We start from the raw sequence: 16,444 nt of genomic DNA, 5'->3' as shown, positions 1-16,444 counted from the left end.
ATGTCTGGCTTCCTTCTTAGTGGGGAGTCTGCTTCTCCTTCATTCTCTGCCCCTCTCCCTGCTTTTGTGTGCGCTGTCTCTCTCTCTCTCTGACAAGTAAATAAAATCCTTGAAAAGGAAGGAAGGTGGGGTGGGGAGGAGACCAATAGAATTTTTATGAGGACTGAATGCAGGTTGTTAGAGGAGTAGTCAAGGACACCAGGTCATTTGGCTGAAACAAAGAATGAAGTTGTAGTTACCTGAGATGAGGAAGTCCACAAGAACAGACAGAGGTCACAGGGGTGGGCTCAGTGCTGCACGTGTAAGCTCTGACACACCTGTTGGACATCCCACTAACTGGTGATTGGCTAGAGAGAGCGGGGAGTTAAGAGGTGGTGCTCGAGATTCGGGCTCCGGAATTATCATTACATAGATGGTATTTAGACGATCCAGTAGGGGGAGATGAGATAAGATGAGCTAACTGAGGGGAGGGTTAGATGAGAGAGATAAGAAACTCAAGGATGGAGCCTTGTGGCACTCCCCTAGAGGTTTAGGAGATAAGAAGAAAAGGAAGCAGGTAGAGAGGAAACTAGTAAAGCTTGGTGTCGTGGAAACCAAATGAAGAAAACAGCTTGAGGGGCGCCTGGGTGGCTCAATCAGTTGAACGTCTGCCTTTGGCTCAGATCATGATCCCCCGGTGCTGGGATTGAGCCCCGCATCGGGCTCCCAGCTCAGCAGGGCATCTGCTTATGCGCTTATGTGCTTGCTTACTCTACGTCAGATAAATAAAATCTTTTAAAAAAAAAAGTTTGAGAGAAAAATCATTTGTTTCCAAATACTGCAGATAGGTTGAATCAGATGAGTATGAGACCCAACCATTGAGTATAGTATGGTTTCTCTAATTCTCCCCTGACTTACAGTGGATTTTCCTGTTCTGGTTTTCCCCCAGGTTGTAGCAGATACCAATATAAGCGCCATAGCAACTCAGCTTGAACACATGTCTCCAAGCTACCACCGTGGTTCTCCCACTGCTGAACACCACCCAGAAGACACAGAGTGAGTATTCTAGGTGCAGAGTGCCTATTCTATGTATGGGCAAGGCTCAGTGAGACCTTTTCCAGAAACTCGAGTGTGCTCTCTAAAGAAGAGGGGGAGGTATGCATTACCTTTTCTAACTCCTGGAGAATCTCCTCCAGGAACGCACCAGGGTTTCCTGATTTCTCACCAGGCTTGGTTCCAGGTAGAAGTTCTAAGAGAGGTCCTATGCACACACTGATCCGGTCACTTTGACACAGTACCTTCTTCCTTAACAAATCACAGATTGACCCCCAGGGGTACCCTGCTTTATTATGCAGGGACTGTGTTTTCTAAGCTAAAATCTTGTTCTGAGAGTAATCCTAGTGCTATACTTGCTGGCATTCTTCATTGAAAACAGTCATTGCCGTTAACGAAAGCAGTGGTTCTCACCCTAGAATGTGTATATTAAATGTCTAAGGAGCATTTTTAAAATGGCTAATTTCTCCGGCTCCGTTCTCAGAGATTCTGATGAGGGGCTCTACAGCGGGTTCCCCGGGACAGCTTTGCTACAGGTGGACAGAGAGTCTGTACTTTCAGAAATGCTGCCTAAACTTACGCCTCTCAGAACCGCCAGTGCCTGGTTGCCAGTACGTGCTCGGTAAAGGCTTGTTGACGGATCTGAATGTTTCACTGGAAAACTCTGATGATCACATACATTTCGAATTTTCTCCTGGTACTTTCAGCTTAAATCATACCTTTGAGTTTGTTTTTCTTGAGGAAAGAATATTAAACTTAAGTTCATTTTACTTTTTTCTCATTATGAAAGGAATAAATGCATGCTGTTAAAACATGATAGATACACCCCCTGGGGCTAATAATACATTATATGTTAATAAAAAATTTAAAAAATTTTTAAATATGACAAATACATAAAATTAAGATGTTTTCAAGTTACAGTGGCCCTATTCTGGGGCTGGGGGGAGGATCAGGACCCTATTATAGAAGTGTAGTTATGTACCTTTAGCATCCTTTGATGTCCCTATGGAAATGCAGAGCTGCCCTTGTGATCTTGGTTCCTTTGCTAGGAACTACAGCTCCTGGCAAGTTGGGAACCACTGCTGTAAAAGAATCTATAAATTATTTAGAATCCAACCACTGTTAACATTCAGAGATTTTTTTTTATCGGTCTTCTATATGAAAGTAAATTAAAACAAATTGAAAATGTGAGATAAAGGGAGGCAAGCTCCCATCTGATGTTGCCAACTGAGGAGTAGAGTTACGTCCCCCCATCTCCTGAAAACAGGTCTCTAATTGTGAAGCAGTACAATTATGACAGTCTCTAATGATTTGGTGGCTCCCAGTGCCCAGCTGTAAAACAATGATTTTGGACGTCTAGATTCCTATTTCAGTATCCTTAGAAACAGGGGCTGTGTTTGGAGGAGGAACCATGAATCCAATTCATGTCTGCCCGGTGTACTTACACTGAGTACTTACAAGGCCATGAAGTCCTGAAATGGGGAGCCTTATTCATGACCCCATTACCATGTGGCCGTAAGGGATAATTCATCATTATTTCAACATGTCTGTATTGAGCACCTTTCAAAGGCCAGATACTGTGCAAGTACTGGGTTCTGAGGATTCAAACTTAAAAACCACAGGTGAACGCATTGCCCCAGTCCTCAAGGAACTGGGGAGAATTGTGAAAACAGGCCCCTAAATCCACGTTTGTAAGAGTTGATAAGTATAGGGGAGCTAGGTTCCCTGAGAAAGTTAAGTAAGCACGGGGTCCTGTGAAACCATGGAGGTGGGGGCACAACTCTGTTAGGGTGTGTCCTTGGAGACACAGGTGCTTCTGCTTAGTTTTAAGAGAATTGGAATAAGCAAGAGGGGCATTCAGAAGAGTTAACGATTTATAGGACATAAACGTTCAGCAGTTACTGTGGATGGCCTGCTGTAAACAACCAGTAAGTACATCAACAAACAACCAGTATCGGTGTGGCAACTGAAAATCCACCCGAACAGAAACCTGGCAAAACTGAGAAGAGGGAAGAATATTCTAGTTGGACAGAACAGCATATGCAAAGGTGGCTTATGTCCCAGTTTTGCAAATTTCTCTAAATCCATGACTGTCTGAGTTTGTATGACATGGCTCTGCCTCTCAGATGTGCACGTTGCCACAAACCAAGTGAGGCGACCAGCATGTAATATGAAAACTCCGCGAGTAAGATGGCAGGCACCGGCATCCAGGGGTTCCTTTTGGTTTTTACCCTTTGGACAAGGGCATCTGGGAATAAGAAATTGGCATTCGCTAAGCTGAAACTACTTGAGCCTGCATAAATCATTTAATTTTTAGCCATGTTATTTCTAAGAGAGAAGACTTCCACACTGGACAAAACTTTGAAAATCTAAATTACCGGTTGGAAACAGACTGTCTTTATCCATTTTGCTTCTCCTTGGTTTCTCTCTTTTCTCCCGGATTTCACTTCTCACGGACGCAGTCATGATCCTGATTTTGTGACAAGCACACTCCAGACAGCTGGGAACACTCAGATGACAGTGACTTAAGGAGTTCGTAGTCTGGTAGAGCAGAAAGACGACTCGGCAGTCCCGCCCCAGTTACAGTGAGGGCGCCGTGGATACCTGGCCCCACTGCAGAGGGGGCACAAAGGAGGATCAGCTGACTCTCCCAAGGAAAAGCATCACATCACCTTGGAGGGGGGCTTTGAAGACTGAGCTCCCACCCTGGGTCCCCTAGCAGGAAGTGGAGGGAGAGGAGTGTGAGGCTACTGGGGCAGAAAAGGAGCAGCAGTGTACTGAGCTCTCGGGCTGGGGTCCCCTGTCCTACATAGAAGCCCACCTACGGAGTGGCAGTCTGCCACTGAGCTAAGCGGTCCCCCACCTCTCCGTCCCCACAACTTCTTTAAGGATATAAAGACGGTCTCGGGCACAGTGGGTTAAAGCCTCTGCCTTCAGCTCAGGTCATGATCCCAAGGTCCTGGGATCGAGCCCCGAGTCGGCCTTTCTGCTCCGCGGGGAGCCTGGCTTCCTCCTCTCTCTGCCTACTTGTGATCTCTGTCTGTCAAATAAATAAACAAAATCTTAAAAAAAAAAAAAGAATAAAGACAGTCTCATTCAGCTTTAAACAGTGAGTGTCGAAGTTAAAAAACGAAGCATATGGAAGGGTGTTGTGACAACCTCTGGATCGTGACTTTATTTTTCATTAAAAAATAGTGCGTTTTATGAAAGAGAAACCCCTAAAACCTCAAGTCATTAAAGACGTACTGCTCATCGGTCCCACGTGACACGGGAAATGTAAAAAGTACATTTCTAGATTGCTTTCTTGAGAGTTCCAATTTCATAAACTGGCCTTCATAGTTTCTCAGTGTGAAAGTCTCTCTCAAATCTGTGTTCTTCCATTAAAATGAAATTCCCTCTCAGTATCTATTCTCGAATTAAACAGCGTGCATTGTGTTTTCAGAACACCTCCACCTAAGATTATTACTTTGGAGAAAGGCTCTGAAGGATTGGGGTTTAGTATTGTAGGGGGTTATGGAAGTCCCCATGGAGACCTGCCAATTTATGTCAAGACTATATTTGCAAAGGTATTTTTTTCCTTTTTACTGTACTTTTTTTTTTTTAAACCTAGGTGAGATTTTTTTTTTTAAGTGCTTTGTTTTGCTTACTTGTAGGTATAGCTGGGTGTGTGCTTATATGCTTTTCATTTTAAACTTGTGTAGGACATTCCCACACCAGACTAGTGAAGGAAGAGTCCTCTTGTAAGAGTGGAGTTCCAGGAAATGTCATTTTCTTTGGACCCTATTACAAAAGTAGATCTTAAAGAGTGTCTTCTTTCAAGAACGCAACATAAGAAGCAGTGCCGCACTGTTTGGAAGCTGGCCTTGGAAGTATTATTCTGGGCTAGTACAAAAGTTTGGCTTTCTCCTTCAAGAAAAGATGGCAGCAGAAGGCTGTGGTGGAAAGCTCTGTATGAGCCTTGGGTCAGTGCGACATTAATGGCCGTCCATCACCAATAACCTCAGGATGCATTAGCTGAAGTTGCTCTCTCTGTTCCAGTCCTCTGCTAAAGTACTTGCAGGATCAGGGCACTAAATTAGATTCCAGCTGGGTAATAGTGCTCTTCAGGAGCTAAATATACCAATACATCCTTGACACATAGGTCACAGTGTACATTCCTACTGCTGCCTCTAGATGGCTCTTGGATAGGTTTTATTAGAATTAGTATTACTATTAGTATTAGTATTTAAGTTCATTCATTTATCTCTACACCCATTGTGGGGCTTGAACTCACAACCCCAAGATCAAGAATCGCACGCTCTTCCAACTAAGCCATCCAGGCGCCCCTTAGATAAGTTGTTTTTAACTTTATTGTGATTTTTTAAAGTTGGAATCCAATTTTACTCTAAATTTTTAAGATTTCTGAAAAGGACTTAGTATTGACAGCACGACTTTATTCTTCATGGGTTTTATCACAGTCATTTGTTTATTAAGTGACCCAGTGGCCTCCTACTGCTTTTTCCTAAGGAAGTAAAGGTCTTCAAGAGAAGAAATAATATAGCTACTCCTTCTAGAAAGCTCCATTATACACTAAATAACAAGTGCAGCTCTTATCACTGGTTAATTGAACCTAACCATGACCGGACATAATCCTTAAGTCACTTGGCATTTGCTTTGGAAACATGTTAGGGAGCTACAGATTTACCCACCTGTTTCCAATTTGTTAGGGTGCCTGTTAGGAAGATGTGTGATTCCCAAACCACATATCTGTTGACCTGGTGATGGGCGAAAGGGGAGAAGGAGGGCAGATCAGAAACATTCTGGATAGCAGCACTGCCCCAGTCTGATAATTCCCAAGGTAGTAAGCTACCTACAGACCCTCCTTTTCCTAAGACAACACCGTAAGTAGTTGTGATAATTATTCTTTGAGGAACTATTATACTTTGGTTTTCAAAGAGCCAGCTATGTAGATAAGAATAGTGAAAAACACATTCTCCTTCCCTGCATTGGCCTCTCTAAAGCCCTTCCAGAATGTCTGTAATGCCCTGCTCACTACATAACTGTAGGTGGGTCTGCTATGTTCAGAGGACTGGTTAGTTTCTCAGGCCCTTTGGCCTACAGCCCAGACTTAGCAGTCACCCCAGCAGTACCCATCTAGACAACCCATAGACTGTGGGACCAGAGCCAGGCACCTTCGGTCAGGTCAGCAGAACATACAACTGAGGATGAAATGGCCGTGCCTGGCTGGTGGGTTTTTGAAAAGAAACCACCATCAGATCACGGTGGGACAAGGTAGTGGGGCCAATGAATGCACAGAAGATCCCACAGAATCTCTTTTCAAAGATCCTCCTTGACAGTGCTCATTTAGAAAGCACCTGCAGGTGATAACCTGAGAGGAAATATTGGACATCCTTGATATGTTTTATTTTTTAAGGAACGGACCTTTGTTTGTAAAGTGAGGCACACTTAAAAATGAAAAGCTCGAATTAAAAAAAAAGTTCTAAAGCCCTAGCCAATGGCCTACTTGTTCAGTCTCAATTAAAAGAACATTCCACTGCAAACAATTACTATCATTTTTAGATAGTTCCATAGCATTTATTATAATATGTCCTTTGATGACTTTTTTTTTCATTTGTTTGAGTGAACCAGTATATCCAAATTTGTCAGTTTTCTTTAGAGAATCAATAAACCAAAACCTGGCAAAAGATCTTTGGGTGGTTTTTGTTTTTTTTTTAATGGTGAGATCCTTCTAAAAATGAATTTTGACATTAAGCTAAACATTTCCTCATAAGAATTTAGAGGGGGTAGGAAATAGAGCTATATGTTTTTACACGCTTTTAAACAACAAACACTTTTTAAAAGTTCATTTATTTAAGTAATCTCCACACCTCAATGCAGGGCTCAAACTCATGACCTGGAGATCCAGAGCTTCATGCTCCACAGGCTGAGCCAGCCAGGCACCCAACAACAATCATTTATTCTTAAAAATGTTTGTCTTCTCAAGTTTCTGGATCTCAGATGCCCACAGGGTGTGGGTTTTTATGGGACCCTTGTCCCTAAGCTTCTTTTAAAAATTCTGTTGCTCAACTAAGAAATTAATTTGGCCCATTGAGGTCTTTTTTCCCCTCCAGAAATAAGAAACAAGACAGACAGTTTGAATGTGTAGGACTTTGGGGACTCCGTCTGATTAACGGGCTGTCAGAACCTTCCATTTTCTTTCAGGTGTTTGGTTGGAAACTTCAAAGTCAAAGCCAAGTTCAGGTCTCAGTCTTCCCAGCAGCCATCCACATTTCACCATTAGCCAACAAGAAATTGGCCTAACGACTACAACAATCCCAAACATTTAGGGAACAGCTTTTCAGAGACTGCGAAATCTGAAAACATGAGCTCGATCACCATGAGAGTTCATTTTTTTATGCTACCACCATTATTGAGTAAATACCATGTGCCATACATTCACTCCTTAGAACAGGCCGAGAGCCAGGCCTGAGCCAGCTAGGCGCCCTGAGGCCACACTTACTTTTGACAGATCACGTCAGTGCTGCTATCTTAATAATGCAATAGGAACCCTATAGAATGATGGCATTGGGAACAAGACTAACACCAGATTCAGTTCTACCTTTGTCAGTATATTACATATTCGTGAATATGACATTCAAATTCCCTTCCGTTCTGAATATTGAAATAAAGTCCTACCTGTATTAAAAGAAACGTGAATGTTAGTACATTTCTACTAGTATGTTACCTAAACAGTGCATAATTATGGTTACTATCCAACCATTATTCAAATAACACATCCCACATTCTTAATTTTCCTGGTTTAAAAACATTACCTAGCAATAACTTTAACTGGTAGTTTGCAAAGTTGCTCTTTTCATAAGCACACCATAATGTTAATATTATTTGTGAACTGCTTGATCCTGGATTAAACTGGAATGTCTCTTGTTTGTAGGGAGCAGCTGCAGACGACGGCCGGTTGAAGCGAGGCGATCAGATTTTAGCTGTTAATGGCGAGACGCTGGAATGTGTTACTCATGAGCAAGCTGTGGCCATTCTAAAACGCCAGAAAGGGACTGTAATCTTAACTGTGCTGTCCTGAGCCTCGGGTCCTAATCACAAGATAGATGCTGTAGAATATCCATAGAAAGATGAAGCTTTGAGGATGAAAAGCAGCCTCCACTAGAATTCATCTTCATTTATCACCTCACCCTCCTTGCTCGGGCGGGAGAGGTGGCTAGATTTCACGTGAATTGCCCAAACCAACCATCGACTCTTGGTGAGGTGAATTTCTAGAACTGAATGAGTCTTACCTGATTTGCATCTCACATCCATGTTTAGCCACTAGTAGTAACTGGTTCTGATTATCTCTGCTGAACCCGAAGTTAACCACCTCTCATTCCTGTGCCCTTCTCTGCCCATCCCCACTCACTCAGAGGCTTAACAGCAAGCTCACATGTTTTCTGACGAACAGACACAAATGTTAACCAACTTGTCATCTCACTTGTGATTTACTCATGCTAATTGTCTCTTCAAGTATGCCAGAAAACATTAGGAGTGTAATTAACTTACACCTGCTCCCCATGATGAAACACCCTGTTCTCCTATGGAAATTAGTGTGCTCTTTTCTGCACGACTTAGAGTCAGATAAGTCTCAAATTTGTTTCTCTGGGTAGATCTTTATAAGCTAGTCATTGATGATTATGATGAGTCAATTTGCAGACTGTAATCTGAAAATTCTGGAAGACTTTCTGATTGTTTTCTTGGCTACATAAATGTGTACCACTGAGCAAACGCACCTTATTCTCCACAGGAACAATTAGCATCAACGTTCTGAATTCTAACCATGCTAGGTTATATTCAAGTCCAGGAAGTTCAGCTGAAGTTAATGGCATCTCAGCAGGCAGGCATCACTGCCTCTCTTCAGTCTTCAGACAAGGAGATAGAAGCCCCAGAACCAGTCTGCAGAGATCAATAAGTTTTCCCTCAGGTTAGACCAGGTGTGGGTGGCCTTGGACTTGTGCAAAAGCAGAGTGACAGATTTAAATATCCTTCCCCTTGGCTCCATACCAGTCATTCTAGCAGCACAAACTGTAGGAACAAAAGGATAGAACAACATACTTAGCCACAAAGTGACCGTGGAAATGAACTCAGCCTAAGAATCAGTGAGGGCTACTTAGCTGATGTTTCCTGATCTTCAGGAAGCCCCCCCCCCCCCCCCCCGCATTTGCTAAAGTTTTGCATGCTAAGAAAGCAATTGCTGCAGAGAATACAAAAAATACCTTTAAAGTTGAATAGGGGCATTCTTATTTGGGTATTAGCAGGAAAAGGGGAAAGATGCTTATCAGTGAATGTTATAGGTTCTTCTGTTTTTAAAAAAAAAAAAAAAAAAGGTACCGTGAGAGATGAGTACCAGGCTCAGTAATAGAAGTAGTTTAGCATCTTTGAACTAAAACACAATGCTGCAAATGGTTCACTGTCATTATCCGAATGGAATGGACTCTGATTTTAAAATGTTATTTAATAATTACAGATTTTAATTAAGAATTACCTTCGAGTAGACATCATCACAAAGTGCATTAACTCTCGTCAGAATATTTTGTGGCTATTCCAAAGTATAGAGTGCCTAAATGTTACGTTGAAAATGTCTTTCATGGCTGATATTAAGTTTTCTGAAGTTACATACGGCTTTTCGGAATTTCTGGTGTAGCCACCATGTGCAGTCTTGTGAGGGTCTTATCTTTCAGTGCATGAGAAGCTTTCAGCCTCAGAAGTTCTAGGCTAATTGTACCTGCAGGAACACCTGAGGCAACCTAGAAGAAGTGAAACCCAAATAAAACTTGAAAATGCACCTTAAAAAGAAAAAGCATGTGTGTGTACATATGCTCACACGTGGGTATACACACTCACATGCATAAGACTTCATATATGACTTTTGAAATGTGATTCTGCTTGATTTTGATGGAATACCCATTAAATATTGATTTTGAAATAGCACCCTGCTGTCATGTTTCATACACATTATCCTCTTAGGTCACGCCCCTGAAAGTCTCCCGATAATTGTGCTTTATAGTCCTTGCTGCAGTAAATTGACCAGTATTTTCATCCCTGGTTCTGTCTCTGCTGCACGACTACTTAATAATTGCCTTGCCAAAAATGCTTTTTTGCATCAGAACTTAAAAGCTAAGAGGACACAAAAGACGGGAATTTGAAAAGAGCTGTTGTCTCATAGCCACATGTATGGTTTTGGCCTCATCATTTGGAAAATCTAAGTATTGTGATTGGAGTGAGCATGAAAGGGAAGTCAGTCCGGAAAAACAGAACTGCTGAATGTATGTGTAAGATGTTTCCAAAGAGTCTAAGTAAGTGTAGTTGCCTGAAGGGCAAATGGAATCTTACAATATATGAAAAACTGTAATTTCTACATCTGGTTTGTTTTTTTTTTCTTTAGCCATTTTGTTCCCTAATTTGAGGGGTGTGGGCATGGACTCCAAACTTCTCACAAAGTTTTCCAGTCCTGTCAAAATCTGGGCTGCATTCATGGCTGTCTTGCAGTAAGTGTGTTGCCAGGCGTTAGAACAGGTGCTTTATAAAAGAGCCGGTGTAGTGGTCTAGAGGGTAAGTCTTGGCAGCCCCCTGAGTTCGAATCCTGACTCACCAGCCTTGTGACCTTGGCCAAGTTATTTAAATTATCACTTGTTTTAGTTTCTTCAGTTAGAAAAGGGTGGAGGTGGGTGGTTTCTCAGTACTAGCATTGAGTTCAGTCCACGTAGAACCCTTAGTACAGTGCCTGGCTCGTAGTGAAGTATTACTTCAACAAACATGAGCAATAAACCCTTTTCCCCAGGCGCCTGGGTGGCTAAGTCAGTTAGGTGTCTGCCTTTGGCTCAGGTCATGGTCCCAGAGTCCAGGGATCAAGTCCCACTTCAGGCTCCCTGCTTGTCATAATTATGGTTATCCCTCTGCTTCACCTCCTGCTTTTTTGTGCTCTCTCTCTCTCTCAAATTAAAAAAAAAAAAGACTTTTCCTATATATGGAAGTGGCTTGAAATTAGACATTCATGTTGATGATTTGTGGTTTCAAATAGTAATGACCTTGAAAAAACATATTTCTGAGGGGGGCTTAGCTCAGAACTCTTGCCCAGAATCCGCAGCCTGGGTCCCTGATTATCCTGGTGTGAGCTTGAGGAGCTGGAGCCTGTGCCATCAAGAAGTCAGAACTGAACTGGAACCAGGGCCCCCGGCATCAGCCACACCACTGGGATAGGGAGTAACGCCCACTCCATAGGCCTGCGCTCCTACCTCTGGAAGCCAGCAAGGCGCTTCAAGTACCATCAACCCTGTGGTGAGGAATTTTAACCTCTACGAACCTTAATTCCATGAATTTGGAATTGCAAACTGCTGTTCTTTTAACCCGGCCACACACTTTCTGCCCCTCTGTTATCTAAGAAGTCAGCCTATTCCACCAGATGATGAGCTTCTTTGAAAACATATTAGGTCAGATTCATCTTAGATGTTAATTCCATCCCGTATGCTTTCCAAATACTGCACGTGGGGCGCCTGGGTGACTCAGTCGTTGAGTGTCTGCCTTCCACTCGGGTCATGATCCCAGGGTCCTGGGATCGAGCCCTGCATCAGGTTCCCTGCTCAGCGGGAAGCCTGCTTCTCCCTCTCCCACTCCTGCTTGTGCTCCCTCTCTCAATGTCTCTCTCTCTGTCAAATAAATAAATAAAATCTTAAAAAAAAATACTATATGTCCCATCCTTAGAAGTTTTATTTGGGACACACACACGTTTCATTTCCTTCATGTTCATGTTTTCCTTTACATCGGGTCAGCGAACGTGTGGTGTAAAGACTCAGAAAATAAATATCTTAGGCTTTGCAGCCCTTTGCAATCTTTATCACTACTCCGTTTTGCCATTGTAGCATGGAAGCTGCCATAGACAATACAGAAATGAATGAGCTTGGCTGTGTTCCAGTAAAACTTTATTTACAAACACAGGCAGAGGGCCAAATTTGGCTTATAGGCCCCGTGTACTTGGCCTCTTCTTCATATATCTGAGCATATTTTAAGACTCAGAGTAGTAGTTTGAGATCCTTGTCTGTTACAGTATCCCATCATGTTTGACATTCCTGGGGCTGTTTCTTATCTACTTTTGGGTGGATCTTATTTCTCTGCTTTTTTGCATGTCTGATTTTTATCGGATGCCAAACATTGTAAAATTTACGTTTTGAGGTGGCGGATTTTGTTGTCTTCCTTTAAATAGCCGTGGACTGTTCTTACCCACAGTTCCAGTTGCTTGTGATCAGTCGGATCCTTTCAGGTGTTGTTTATAAACTTTCCTAGGGGGGGTCTAATACACCTTTAGTTTAGGGCTAAGCTTGCCCTGTTGATATTAAGGATTTATCCTGGAAATTCCACCCAATGCTGGTATATTATGAGGTCTTTCCATTCTGAACATTGGAAACTATTCACAGCCCTGCCTCAACTCCAGGTGTTTCTTTGCTGGCCTTGAGGAGTGCCCTCCCCTGCACGTGCAGGTTTGTACTCCAGCCAAGGCTAAGGGGTTCCCTCTGCAGGTCCCTGTAGCTCTGTCTCTGTGAAGTTCCTACTGTCCAGGCCTCTGCCTTACAAATTCTAGCCATCGTGGCCTCCCTGAACTTTGATCTCTCCTGCACCAATGGAGTCTATACAGTTTCCCCTTCCCGAGCTGTGGCCGGGATAGTGCCTCGTGGCAGGACACTGGGACAAGTTGTGGACCTTGTTTCCCTTCCTTCAGGGACAAAAATTCTGTGCTGCCTGTTACCTGATATCCGAAAACTGTTGTTTCATCTATGACATCCACTTTTCCAGGTATTTACTACAGCAGGAAGATAATTCCCATAGCACTTAATTCTTCATGGACAAAAGCAAAAGCCCTTCAGCCCTTTATCCTTGATCTAATCAAAGGGATATAAGATGCTGATGGCAATCAGGTTCTCATAACATGATGATTCAGTTTTCTGTAAGCATCTTGCACTTAAAAGAAGCACTATACCAGTAAGCCCCTTGGTTTCTCCCAGCTTCTGGAATCAACTCCAGCCTTGGGTTCCTCCCACAGCCACACCTGTCCACATAACCTAGGGAGGCGATCTCTTTTCAGGAACACACTTTTTTTTATCAGGATCAGAACTACCCCAGCCTCATCTTGGGAGCTCAGGCAACATTGCTTTTCCTTACAGCATTGGTTTTTCACACTTTATAAGTAAGTAAAAGTTTTTAGCTCCAGTTTCCTCCTCCATTTTATATTTTATTTATGCTTACATTTTTCTATTGAAGTCCATCAGAATAGACATTTTTTAGCACAAAATTTTTAATTTAGGTAATAGTTCCATGTGAAGGTTTTGACACCTTGACTTGCAATTGTCAGATTCTCCATATTTAAGACTAGAAAAGAAACATTTCACTGTCTGCACAATGGCAATATAAACTGAAATTTGGAAGAGGGTTGTGTGTGTGTGTGTGTGTGTGTAAAAGACTTTAACCTCCACCCCTTCTGAGCAGCATTTTTATTCCCAGTCACTTTAAGGAGCAAGAAAGCAGCTTTGGCCTTGGATCCCTGAGATGTTGCTGTCAAGTATTAGGACCCAAGTGGGGTAAAGTTATATAGGAACAAAAATTTCTTTCTACGATCAGATCTTAGAGATGGTGGCAGTCTCAGAACTGGAGTCTGTCCTGCCTGCCCACTGCCACTCCCATTTCACAAGTGGGAGAGATATGCCCGGGGAAGTAAATGGCCCAGTTGCCCAGCTAATCTGCAGGCAGAGGAGTCCTCCGGCAGCCTCAGTGGGAATTCGTCAATTCAGCAAGCTATTGTAGAGCACCCACGCATGCCTTCTGAGTTAGCCCAATTTTTTTTTAAAGTTTATTTCAGTTCTACCTAACTTAGCTCTACAACACAAGGCACTTTCAAGACAAAAATAAAAACAAAGGCTAGAAAACAAAAATAGACCTATCTTTTAGCTGTTGACAAAAAAGACCTGGTCTGGGACACCTGGGTGGCTCAGCGGTTAAGCATCTCCCTTCAGCTCAGGTTATGATCCCAGGGTCCAGGGATCGAGCCCTGCATCAGGCTCCCTGCTCAGAGGGGAGTCTGATGCTCCCTCTGCCTGCTGCTCCCCTGCTTGTGCATGCTCTCTCTCCCTCTGACAAATAAATAAATAAAATCTTTAAAAAAAAAAAAAAAAAAGACCTTGTTTATCAACTCCCCATATACCTCTACATTCTGGAAAGAATTTCCAAGGTAGGTCTTCCCATAACCCTCATGCGTTATGCATTCTTCTTCTCAAGCTAGCCGCAGTTGGTGACAGGTGCAGTGTCAACTGCCTGATGTCTTGGCTGGTCATGTGTCTAGCTTTCTTCTCCTGGGAGAGCAGAAGAAATGGTGGAGTAAAGGTCGACCTTGTATTTCACTCGCCTTGAGGTCAGAGTCATGATTTATTTTTCTGGGAACTTCAGGGTCTATTTGAAACAGGTTCCAGGGCCCCCATACCCCAAGGAAGAAGATTCATTGGTTTTTAAAGATTGGGAACTGGATGCCTGGGTGACTCAATTGGTTAAGTGATAGCCTTCAGCTCAGGTCATGATCCTGGAGTCTCAGGATTGAGTTCCACATCGGGCTCCCTGCTCAGAGGGGAGTCTGCTTCTCCCTCTGACCCTCCCCCCCACACACACACACTCTCAAATAAATAAATAAAATCTTCAAAAAATAAAATAAAAATTGGGAACTGGATCATAAAATTATGAAAGCTGGCAGGGCCAGAATCTGCCATGAGGGTTGGCAGGCTCATCTGCCAGGAGAGTCAACATACAGATAAAGTCTAGGGAATTTCCTCTTGCTCAGGAACACCACCAGCTTTCTTGGTCTATTCAGGCCTTCAAGTGATTGGATGAGGCCCACCCATGTTACGGAGTACAATCTGCTAACTAAGTCTATTGATTTATTTTTATTATTTTTTTAAGATTTTATTTATTTGACAGAGACTCAGCAAGAGAGGGAACACAAGCAGGGGGATCAGCAGAAGGAGAAGCAGGCTTCCTGCTGAGCAGGGAGCCTGGTGTGGGGCTCAATCCCAGGACCCTGGGATCATGACCTGAGCTGAAGGCAGACACTTAATGACTGACCCACCCCAGGCACCCTTAAGTCTATTGATTCACATGTTAGAGTCATCCAAAAACACCCTCAAAGTTGACGTATAATGTTATCACGGACATCATGGGACTTTGAATTGCAACCCCTTTATATACATATATATATAATATAAATATATTTATATATATATTATATATTTTATATATATATTTATATATATTTATATATATATAATATATATATATAAAATATATAATATATATATACTATATACTATAGTAATAAAATAGTAAATATATATATATATATATATTTTTTTTTTTTTTTTTACTCTTTTAAAGTAATCTCTACACCCAATGTGGGGCTTGAACTCACAACCCCAAGATCAAGAGTTGCACACCCCTTCCACTGAGCCAGTCAGGTGCCCCAAACTGCAACTCCTTTAGGGATGGCCTTGCCTTAAGGTACACACAGAAGTGGTCTCTGTCCTTGTTCTCAACCCTTTTCCAGCCTCCTGTCCGCTCTGGTGTCCTCAGCACTGGAGCGGTCACTGTCATCGTTACCACAGCCCCAGATCCCCCAAGACCAGACACCTGAGCTACTACTACTGCCATCTGATCGCCCAGGGACCCCCAAGTAGTTACATGCCAAGTTAGATGACTTCTCATTGCACTCAGAGTGAAGTCCAGACTCAGCATGCTTCTGAAGCGCTGATGGTTAGCTTGCATCCTGGTCTCTGGCAGTCATAGTAACACTCATGCCACCGAATACTTCCCAGAATAAGCCAGGCTCCCTCACCCTGAGGACGTCCCACAGACTGTCCGTTAGCTAGCGTCGAAAGCAATGCTGCTCAAGTTACAACCACAGACCCACTTCAGCAGCATCACCTGGGAGAAATGCAAATGGTCCTCAGCCCTGGACTAACCCAATCTTTGGGATAGGTCCCAGAAATTGGTTTGTTTTGTCTTTTGTGGGGGGTGGGGAGGGGAGAGAATCTCAAGCAGGCTTCATGCTCAGCTGCAGCCTGACTCGGGGCTCCAGCCCACAATCCTGAGATCATGGCCTGAGCAGAAATCGAGAGTCAGACAACCGAATGAGCCACCCAAGCATCCCCAGAAATCTGTGTTTAACAGGCTCTCCAGTTGACTCAGATACACAGTGAAGTTGGAAACCCTGAGGCCAGAGCATTTTCTCTTTTTTCCCTCTGTGTGCGGTAATTTGCAATCGCATAGGTCAGAGGCAGACAGGAACGCAGGCCGCCTCCCCCACCACCTTCCTGTCTGAGGTGTGTTCCCTCAAGACCAA

The 16,444-nt window shown here is 43.1% G+C and overlaps 1 protein-coding gene across 5 annotated transcripts in view; it reads left to right on the top strand.

The window, feature by feature from the left end:
- PATJ (PATJ crumbs cell polarity complex component) overlaps positions 1-16,127 on the top strand; it is a 373,314-nt gene extending 357,187 nt beyond the window's left edge. For 3 of the 5 annotated variants that reach the window (XM_047724598.1, XM_047724600.1, XM_047724599.1), the window contains 3 exons: positions 929-1,035; positions 4,475-4,598; positions 7,964-10,005. In XM_047724598.1, the coding sequence (XP_047580554.1) occupies positions 929-1,035; positions 4,475-4,598; positions 7,964-8,110 (378 nt within the window). In that variant the 3' untranslated portion in view covers positions 8,111-10,005. Of the gene's footprint in view, positions 1-928; positions 1,036-4,474; positions 4,599-7,963; positions 10,006-15,649 lie in introns of those variants that run through there. The other 2 variants (XM_047724601.1, XM_047724603.1) reach the window with 2 other exon arrangements.
- Positions 16,128-16,444: the final 317 nt, after the last annotated feature.

This window comes from Lutra lutra, chromosome 4, assembly GCF_902655055.1.
Source record: "Lutra lutra chromosome 4, mLutLut1.2, whole genome shotgun sequence".
Taxonomy (NCBI): Eukaryota; Metazoa; Chordata; class Mammalia; order Carnivora; family Mustelidae; genus Lutra; species Lutra lutra.
This window is presented reverse-complemented; position numbering and strand designations above follow the sequence as displayed.